This window comes from Priapulus caudatus, unplaced genomic scaffold (genome assembly GCF_000485595.1).
Source record: "Priapulus caudatus unplaced genomic scaffold, Priapulus_caudatus-5.0.1 Scaffold235, whole genome shotgun sequence".
NCBI lineage: Eukaryota > Metazoa > Priapulida > Priapulimorpha > Priapulimorphida > Priapulidae > Priapulus > Priapulus caudatus.
This window is the reverse complement of record NW_014577296.1, coordinates 292,763-303,426: the sequence shown is the minus strand read 5'-3', so window position 1 is coordinate 303,426 and position 10,664 is coordinate 292,763. Positions and strand designations below refer to the sequence as shown.

The 10,664-nt window shown below is 44.0% G+C and overlaps 2 protein-coding genes across 2 annotated transcripts in view; both read left to right on the top strand.

The window, feature by feature from the left end:
* Nucleotides 1-764, top strand: part of LOC106807800 — a 14,969-nt gene extending 14,205 nt beyond the window's left edge. Inside the window, exon 7 of the mRNA XM_014810254.1 lies at nucleotides 547-764. Coding sequence (XP_014665740.1) covers nucleotides 547-764 — 218 coding nt within the window. The remainder of the gene's footprint in view (nucleotides 1-546) is intronic.
* The window catches only part of LOC106807799 (protein-methionine sulfoxide oxidase Mical-like), a 55,530-nt gene that overhangs the window by 21,383 nt on the left and 23,483 nt on the right, over nucleotides 1-10,664 (top strand). Inside the window, exons 2-6 of the mRNA XM_014810253.1 lie at nucleotides 1,587-1,776; nucleotides 2,538-2,668; nucleotides 4,739-4,833; nucleotides 7,331-7,443; nucleotides 10,205-10,318. Of these exons, the coding sequence (XP_014665739.1) occupies nucleotides 1,608-1,776; nucleotides 2,538-2,668; nucleotides 4,739-4,833; nucleotides 7,331-7,443; nucleotides 10,205-10,318 (622 nt within the window). The 5' untranslated portion in view covers nucleotides 1,587-1,607. The remainder of the gene's footprint in view (nucleotides 1-1,586; nucleotides 1,777-2,537; nucleotides 2,669-4,738; nucleotides 4,834-7,330; nucleotides 7,444-10,204; nucleotides 10,319-10,664) is intronic.

Sequence of the window (10,664 nt, the reverse complement as noted above, 5' to 3'; positions counted from 1 at the left end):
ATGCATGTATAAACACACGCACGCACACATGCATACACGTATGAACACACGCACGCACACATGCATGCATGTATGCACACACACCCACGCACACATGCATACACGTATGAACACATGCACGCACACGCAAACACATACACGTATGCACACACACGCACGCACACATGCATACACGTATGAACACATGCACGCACACGCAAACACATACACGTATGCACACGTACGCACGCACACATGCATACACGTATGAACGCACGCACACGCAAACACATACACGTATGAACACACGCACGCACACATGCATACACGTATAAACACACGCACGCACACGCAAAGACATACACGTATAAATGCATGCACGAACACATGCATACTCGTATGAACACACGCACGTCGTGCGTACACGTGCGCACACATACGCAAACACATACACGTATGCACAGGCGCACTCGAATGCACGCGCACGCACGAACACGCGTAAGCATGCACGAGTAATAAAGCACTCAAAGTTTGCTCAATGTTCTCCCATTTTCGTTTTGCCCGCAGTGGAGATCATACAGTCTATGCGGTTGAAGCCTGGATTACGGACTGATCATACGCTTGGCAGCAGGAGCGCGGGCGGCGGCCGCAGTGACGTCAAGTCGCTCAACGTGACTCCCTCCATGTGTATGGACTACGCCGGCCTGATTGTCATCACCTACGCTGGCTCGCACTGCGTCGAGTGTTCGAACCCGATGGAGATGCGAAATCACTTCAAGTATTGAAATACATCTCACCTTGTATCATTATATACTACACTCTGCATGCCTGCACATATACTGTTTTTTGTTTGTTTGTTTTTTTCACATATACAGTGTTTGCCCTGCATTGACACAAGCGAGGCGGGCCGCCTCACCCAAATTCTCAGCCGCCACACAGAACTTTGTCCAAAACACCGCCTCGCTGACGAAATTTTCGACAACTTGAAAAAGAGATTCAAGAGTCTCATACAACGTGTTCAGAATAGCTTAGAATGCACTAAATTGCACCATTTTTTCATAAATTTCCCCGGGGGAACCTGCCCCCCGACCCCCTAGCTTGGCCAGCACCTGCACTTGCAACTATGCACTTAGTCACTGTCTCGAGTGAGACTAATAGTCTGTTGATGTCTCACAATACGTGACCATTCCTCTGAGCTGATATGTAACAGATGCCGCTGCAGTTCACTTCTCTCCCTCACTACTACTCAAGTTGTTTGCTCGGTTTATTCCCGGTTGGCCTGCTCCCATTTCGCCTACAGCAAAATTCCCAGTTGGCCTACTCCCATTTCGCCTACAGCAAAATTTCCAGTTGGCCTACACTGATTTCGCCTACTCCTAATTCGTCTACGCTCAAAATCTACCCCATTCCCATTTCGTCTACGATCGGTTTGTTCACTAAATAATCATTTATAAATAATAAAATATGGTTATGATTGGCATACATACATAGGATAGACTACAGGAACCAGAAGAAAACATAGGTACAAATAATAAGAACACAACTTGACAAAAAACTATTTAGGAATTTTGCCATTGGTCGGTACAAAAAATTTGTGTTCATCACAGAGTACAGATAGCAACTGCAAGATGTCACTTCGAGTGCCGCGGCGTTCTGGCAGTGGCCAGTATGCTGTCGACGTGAGAATGCAGGGTCTGGGAGCAGATCTGTTTGACAAGTTTGTCCAGGCACCGACGTTCAAGACAATCTTGTCCACTTTTAAGCAGATGTGCAATGTTCTGCATCTGGATCCAAAAGGTACATGCTGCTTCCTTAGATAGTACTGGGTTTGTAATATTTTGCCCAAATAATCATTCACTAGTTGGGTCTTCCTCTTCTCCATTGTCTGCTTAAATGAGACATTTTCATGGTAGAGGTGCTAGCATTTTGAAGTCGGCTGTAATGTGGATATATATTGAAGATTTCTAGTACGGAGTAATTCCAGACCTGCAATCTTTACATTTTCACACTGGTTAGCAATGAGTTAATGACCTTGCTTGAGTTGACTAAAGCATTAAACTTTGCATTATGCAGGCATGTGATTAAAATGTATTTGAATGCAAATCGGAGAAGTGAAACAACCTTGCCTTTGAGCATAGATGCATATATTATCAAGAGCGGATAATACCGGTAGGTATACCGGAGGTATTATCCGCTCTTGATATTATGCACTACGTGACACTAAATTGGTCTATCCTATTTTAATTTACATATAAATTGCTGATAGCCATTTCGACTGTGCGACACATAAATGTGTATGCACAGTAAACTTATGTGTGCGACTTCAAGTGTAGCTAATTTTCTTCATGCTATTTCTCACTTGCAATCATTTGAACACCTCTTATTTGCCAAATTGCATATGGTGGGAATTTCTGATGATGCACGCGGGATTTCTGTACTATTTTCCTTCTGGTGTAAAATTTATGTGCGTCAGTTGACTGCCTAGGCATCTCCTGTAGATGTCTCGATAACCTCTTGTGTTGCCATCGATGAGCCATTCTTATTGCTGGGCTTCACAGACGACCCCAGCTTTTACTTGCACCTGAGGATGCGGGTGAGGTCATGGAAGGCAGAGTCAATATGGAGCAAACTGGATAAGCGAGCTGCTCACAAAGACTATAAGAAGGGAAAAGCCTGCAACAATACCAGGGTACGTGCTCACGGTGTTACAGAGATCTGCCAGACTACTGTCTTATCTTCTAAGTTGTTTGCTGCAAAAAGTCAGGAAATTTTGGTATCATTGCTGTGTGATTTTTCCTCGGCATGCAGTTAAGGTAGTTCCTCAAGTTTTTGCTATCAGTTATATGAGCCATCGGTCCTCAGCTGGTGGTAAGACCCGGCATGCTAAACATGATATTCGATGTCCCCTGTCTGCCACTGATTATAAATTCCATAGTATCGTGAACATTGCGTGATGGGTCATGGCTCTAAAAATGTTTTGTCGGTCCAGTTAAAGTCCAGAGTTATTTTTATTCTATAAAGCTGTATTGGGAAAACGAGGGCAATGATCCTGGCTTTCTCTTTCACGCTCACCGAGTTCAAACACAAAGCTTGAGAGGTCATAGCCCTTTGATTTAAACTCCATGCTGCAGAGAGAAATTATAGGGTGGAGGGGTGGAATAGGGAACCACTGAAGCTAAAAAAAAGAGTAACCCACAAATGATGCACAGAACTCTGGTTAATATCCAAGTGATGGTGGCATGTAGATCTGCTGTTAGTTTTAGAAAAAATCACAGAATTCATCCAGCCATTAAAGCCTTATTTGCATGGGATCTTTTTGGGTCTTAATAAAAAAGGCAAGTGTGTATGGAAGAGTTAGATTTTCTCGAATGATTTCGCTTATATCCAGCTTTAGGCAGATATTGAATTATCACTCTATTGTTTCTGGAGTGGAAGGAAGCGTGAGTTTACTCGCCTGCCATGTATATATATGGAAGCTAAGGCCATCCTTAAAAAATTCTATGTTTGCTGTCCTCCGACCGACCCCACGAAAATAGCGCCCCAAAAGTATTTTTTGACATTTTTGGTTCCATTATTTTTTTTTCGGTTTATTTTGTCTATATAAATATAAATATAAATATAACTCTTCTACTGGTATTCTGGAAGGTGCATATACATTCCTCATAGTTAAGACTGAAACACAAAGCATGTGTGGCAAACATGAGGACAGACTTAAAATAACTATTATGCCTCACAAAAAAAAAAACCTGCCTACCTACCCACTAAAAAAATCATGGGTCGGGGGACAGCAAACATAGAATTTTTTAAGGATGGCCTAAGTGTGTTCGCATATATGTGTGCTGCTGATACATATCTACCGGTTGTGTAATGAAAACCCCGGTTTCCCCTGCAAAGCTATCCATTTCAAAAATCTGCAAGATGTTTCATGCAAGCAGTCTGTGCTCTTAGGTCACAGGTCTTGCCTGCCGCATGCATGACTAAGCGCTGTTACATGTGTGTATGTGTGCACCAGCGTGCTGGGGAAACGTGATACCTAAATATGGTGCTGTTGAGCGCTATGTGTCAGTCATTATACCAGCCACACCGACAAAGTAAATAGAGATAAGAGATAAAATTTACCATTTTAAAAGAAATTTACATGTGTGCATGTAGTTGGAGAACTATAACCAGAGGCCTGGTTGTGTGCATATAAATATATGTTTATACAATGTTACTATTTTGTATATATATCATTTCAACTGATGTTTAAATGACATTCAGTGTAGTAATATGTGAACGTTTGATGGAGTAGAAACTTTTTTTGTAAAACTTTTTGCAGTTCAGTAGATTACTACCATGCATTACCAATTGCCTAATGTGGTGTTTGTTCAGTTTGAGGTGAACATTCTCTTTCTGGGTAAATTCCTGTTTACTTAAAAACCTTTTATTAATTATTAACTATTAATATTTAATTATTAATAATTTAATAAAATAATAATAAATAATTTATTATTAATTATTAACTGGTTACTTAATCATGAAGTATCAGCTTATGATATTAAAACAATACAAACAAGCAGTTAGGATGACCAAAGTTATTTTATAATGTATGGAATAAGTTTAATATGGAAATATAATGATTTACCATAAATCATGAAAGTTCCCGTGAAGCACACAGAAACAATGAATGAGTATGAATAGGAACAATGAATTTAAACAATAAATTAGAACAATGAATAATTAAATATCATTATTTTCTATAATTTTATTTGATTCTCAGGCGCTGATCATTGGCGGTGGTCCATGTGGGTTGAGAGCTGCCATCGAGCTAGCGCTTCTTGGTGCGAAGGTTGTTGTGGTAGAAAAAAGAGACAGGTGATTCAGATTATGTCTTTTGTGTGTTAATACGTGATGAGCGCTTGTGACTCGTGTGTGCATGTGTGACAGGACATTCATGTGTGGCATTGTGTACATGTGTGTAGGGCTGTCATTGGTATGAAATTATTTCGATTCGATTAATGATATTTTTCTTGTAGTAAAACATGATGTAGCAAAAGAAACTTTAGCAAAATATTCCAACACATGACTTCTCTTTCCTTTCCTGGACCTGAATTTAACCTTTTATCAGGCAGGCATATGAAATCTCAAAAAGATTTCTAGTGTATGGAGTATGTATATAATAAAAAAGAGCGTATGTGGAAACGATATTTTGCAGGGGTCGAAATTAGCTGTACCCCGATATCCGCGGGATAGTAGATTTTTGTGTTGGATGCCAGATTTCCAATGCTTGGTATCCCGCTTCGATAGTTAGACAAAATCGTCAAAATCGGTATAGTGGTTGTTGAGTTATCAACTTTATACGGCAGCGCATCTGAGCGAGTGCGCACGATCTGAACGGGCTCAGGCACCCTGATTCTCATCGGTCTCGCTGCTGCGTGCGTGTGTAACTGTAAATGGGAGTGTGTGTGTAAACGAGTGTTTGTATGTGAATGTGCGTGCATGTGTGAATGAGCGTGCGTGCGTGAATGAGCGTGCGTGCGTAAATAAGTGTTTGTATGTGAATGAGCGTGTGTGCGTGAATGAGCGTGCATGTGTGAATGAGCGTGCGTGCATAAATGATTGATTCTATGTAAATGAGCGTGCGTGCATAAATGATTGTTTATAATGTGAATGAGCGTGCATGCGTGCATGAGCGTGCGTGCATAAATGATTGTTTCTATGTGAATGAGCGTACATGTGTGAATGAGCGTGCATGCATAAATGATTGTTTCTATGTGAATGAGCGTGTGTGCGTGCGTGAATGAGAGCGTGTGTGTGTGTTTGTGGAGCGTGGGGATAGTTAATGTCACCCGTACGTGTGGCACCCGTTCTCTGAACTTCTCTCACACACGTCGTTCACTGCTCAGGACATGTTGTTACGGCAGCAGCAGCACCGTCACCACCACCAGCAGCAGCAGCAGCAGCACCGCCACCACCACCACCAGCAGCAGCAGCAGCACCGCCACCACCACCACCAGCAGCAGCAGCAGCAGCATCAGCAACAGCAATAGTAGCAGCAGTAGTAGCAGCAGCAACAGCAGCATCAGCAGCAGCAGCAGCAGCAGCAGCAGCAGCAGCAGCAGCAGCAGCAGCACCAGCAGCAGCAGCAGTAGCAGCAGTAGCAGCAGTGAAGCCTGGCTTGCCAAGGTTGAAACCAAAACGTACATCTGGCCAGCCAATGGAGCAGGCTAAATGGTAAGCACACACATTCATCTGTGAAGGAGTACACTGCGTATCAGTCAACGATGATTACCACCTTAGTGTCGGCATGTGGCGGACTAGCCGGCTGTGAAATCCGTGTACAAAGCTTAAGACAACGTTTTTGTAGCGAGAGTAAATGTCACGGTCTCTGTCTGTATGATGCGAACATGCAGCAGGCTTTCACAGGAAAATCTATAACTTGTCGTGATGCGTCTGTAACGTGTCGTGACACGTCTATAACGTGTCGTGACGCGTCTGTAACACGTCGCGCGTCTATAACGTGTTATCACACGTCTATAACGTGTCGTGACGCGTCTATAACGTGTCGTCGCACGTCTATAACGTGTCGTGACGCATCTATAACGTGTCGTCACGTGTCTATAACGTGTCGTCGCACGTCTATAACGTGTCATCACGCATCTATAACGTGTTATCACGCATCTATAACAACATGTCGTCGTGCGTCTATAACATGTCGTCACGTGTCTATAACGTGTCGTGACGCATCTGTAACGTGTCATCACGCGTTGTAGGCTGCGGCTGCAGTTTGTTCCGGACTCGAAGAGCGCCGTGATGTTCAGCGACATCGATGGCTTCATCAAGCGACAGTTTGGCAGCAGCGCGCCGACGGGGGTCAACCTGACCAAGGTCGTGGCCCTTGCCTTCCCCAGCGTGACCTTGAGGCAGCAGAAACTGTCGCCGGGCAACTACCGCTCGTTCTTTCACGGCATCTTGTGTTTGAGTGTATGTGTGATGGTGTTGTGTGTATGTGAGTGCTTGCATGCGTGTATGTGTGTGTGTGTGTATGTGAGTGCTTGCATGCTTGTGCTCCATGCGTTCCTTCTTACTATGCCATGTGGTAGCATCTGTGCAATGTCAAGAGAGGTTTATCAGTCGTAGGCTTTCGTGACAGGGTCCTCCTGGGGATTGCACAGAAGATACAGTTGGTAGCAGTACCTTTTTTGTCAGCTCTGCCATTTCTGAATTATCGATTGATTCTATTAACTGTCAATTGTGTTTTTATTAGCACGTCAATGAATCTTTCCTGCACCTAAAATCATGTTGACGTTTTTTCGGTATGAATGTGACAGCACTGTGTGACGACGACTAACCGTCTCCGGTTGTCATGCAGGTTCTCCCGCAATAATGTGCTGCATCTGTGGCCGATGGTCATACATGACCTGAAGATGCTCGCCGCGAAGAAATTCTTCGGCAAGTTCTGTGCCGGCTCTATAGACCACATCAGTAAGTATGCATTGATGCTTACTGTACTTGGGAGGGAACACACATCATAATTAATTACCCTCTATGTGGCATGCGACTGCCCTGTCCGTATTTCACTTATGTGTGAGGTTGTTTTGCCCCAGCCGTGTTTTGTGAATTATGTGGTTGTGAAGATTATGTGTGATATTTGCTAATCGACACAAACAACAAAGTAAGGGCTGTATATAATTTTCTTATAGATCTTATATATATACTCGCATACAAATTGCACACACACACACACACAAACACACGCACGCACGCACGCGCGCACACACACACACACACACACACACACACATCCCCACACACACACACACTTATCGTCTAACCCGCTTTGCCACGTTTCACTACATGCCTCGTCTCTTGTACGTTCAGCATGCTGACTTAGCTATACACCATGTGTGCTACAGTAACGGCACGGCGTGACATGCCTGAAACATTTTAGTAAACGAATGTGAAGTTTGTACATTGCCTGCAAGGTGGTAAAATGCTTTTGTATAAACAATTTAATTGTCTAAACGATTAATAACAAAATTAAATCGTAAATCGGGTAAATCAATACGTAATTTTCTCATGATGAAGCAGAACTTTTTTTTAAGGCACTAGGCATACAATCGCTACATACGTATTTTGCGCGCGGTAGAAATGAACAGCCTTCCCATGAGTGGCGTTTCCACGCGCTGTTGCTGAATGATTGTTTAAGCGGGGGACACACCATACGAATTTATTCGCACGTCTGCAGCGATTGTAAAATCGCAGCAAAATTTGCATGATGCGTCTGCTCGAGCGCGGGCGAATTTCATCCGCACCTAAACTCGCAGCGATCAAACATGTTTGATATTTTCGCTGCGGACGTGCGGACGTGCGAATAAATTCGCATGGTGTGTCCCAGGCTTTACCGCGATGAGCGAGCATGTCGCGTGCACGTTGCCATGGCGCTCAGCCTCTTCCCTCGCTCACGCAGGTGCATCGGCGGAAGAAGGTGCTGGCGACGTCGTGTCGTATCTGTGAGAAGGCGTTCTCCTCGCAGGAGAAGTTCGTGTGTCACATGAAGATGACTCACGTTAAAGGAGAGATGCCGTATCGCTGCAGTAGCTGCGGATTCCGATCCTCCTTCCACAGCGATGTCCTCGACCACTTCAAGCGGGTACGTACGTACGCGTAACAATATGCGCGTGGTTTATTACGGTGCTGCCACCTACTTTGTTCACTGCCCAGCAGGTGCTGGGCAGCGACGATGGCCCCAGAGCAGGTACGGCCAGAGTGGCGCCCCCTGTCGTCGGACGTGCTCCGCGCACGCATCTCAGTCTTCGCCGAAATTATTCGGTTGTCGAAGTGTGTGCGGCCTGCAAAATTTGTGCAGGGTTAAAAGATTTTTGGTTGGTTGTGAACCTGCGCATCCGTTCAAAATGTTCTGGGTGAAAAGATTTCTGATTGGCTACAATCTATGCGACCAGTTGGAACATTCATGATGAAAGTGTTTCTGGTTGGCTGTGATCCGTGTGACATTGAAATGTTTCTGATAAAAACATTTTTCATTGAAAAACATGTCACCTTGCAACCAATCAAAATATTCCCGACAAAAATATTTCCGGTTTTCTGCCACCCGTGCGACAATTGAAAATATTCCCCCAAGAAAGATTTTGTCGTATAGCCTATAGCTGACTTATGGGCCACAGTTTTATGGATAGGAATTACATTTACGAAGAAAAGAGTTGGTTGCAATCTTGCCTCACTGCCAATCCTACCATTAACGGTTGTCCATGTCAGGAAACATTTAGGGACCATCCTTATAAACCATTTGGCATTCCTTATCATTTCCCCACGAATTAGGTTAATTAATTAGGTTTTAATTAGGTTAATAAGGAGATATGTAAAGAAGTTATTTTCATGCCATCTTCCCAGACAGCCTGGGTTGACGTCATACTCATATAATAGCAACACGGTGCCTAATGTTGTACTGGAGAGACAAGGTGGTGGTGCCATCGTTCAGTAACGGTATTGTATGTGTGACAGGAATACCCAAGAGCAATAGTCCCACCGCTGCACTGATCTCTCCCGTCAAGGGAACATTCTACTACAGCCGCAAGCAAGGCGACCCGAACCATGTCGATGACACGCTCTGCACACCAGTGAAGGTAGGATCGCGTGACGTCACGCGTGCGTGTCTTCCACATGCGATTGACGTCCCCATCAATGTCTCTCCATAATTGCTAGCTGGTTGTCTTGCGTTAGAGGAGAGGGTGCTCAACCTCTCACTCTGTATCTCTCCCCCTTCTCTCTCTGTCTGTGTGTGTCTCTATCTGTCTGTCTCTCTTCCTTTCTCTATTAGTCGCTCTCTGTGAGACTGCCAATGATGCCACGTACCTGTATTGTCACACAGTGCTGCCTGTGTCAATGATCTCACCACATACCTGTATTGTCACACACATTGCTACCTATGTCAGTGATGTCACCACGTACCTGTATTGTCACACACATTGCTACCTATGTCAGTGATGTCACCACGTACCTGTATTGTCACACACAGTGCTGCCTGTGTCAGTGATGTCACCACGTACCTGTATTGTCACACACATTGCTACCTATGTCAGTGATGTCACCACGTACCTGTATTGTCATCACTGAATACATTAACATGGCATTAATAACCATCACCTTGCAAGTAGACTTGGTGACTACATAACCATCAAATTCTGCTTGACATATGTTGCACACCTATTCTCTCTCACTTGCTCAGGCATACGTCAGACTCAGGTCATTCTACTCAAGGTTGCGCTGCTTCTTGGCATTGAGTTCCATGCGAACACAGCCTTTGAGCAGGTCATCGAACCACCTGAGGATCAAAGTAAGAGTGAGTGGCCATCACACATGAAGCCACCCACACACAGCTGCTGTTATTATAAGATCGTGCTATCTGTAGGAGTCCTTTTATCATGGCTTCCATCACCAAGCGTTATAATAAAAGCATGTATTTCTAGTCTGCTGCCGAGAAATGCGTGAAACTCGGGCAGGTGGCAGTGGAATTAAAGCAGCTAATTTGAGGTTCTGAATTTCTGAAAGTTTAGTTACCTCACCGGCACCTATTGCAACTATTACTTGTGATTTAAATGAATTTTCATGAGATTTTCTCATTCATGTGATGCAGTACTGACGTGTATTTGAAGTTCTTAATAATTTAATGCTTTCTTTACATTTTT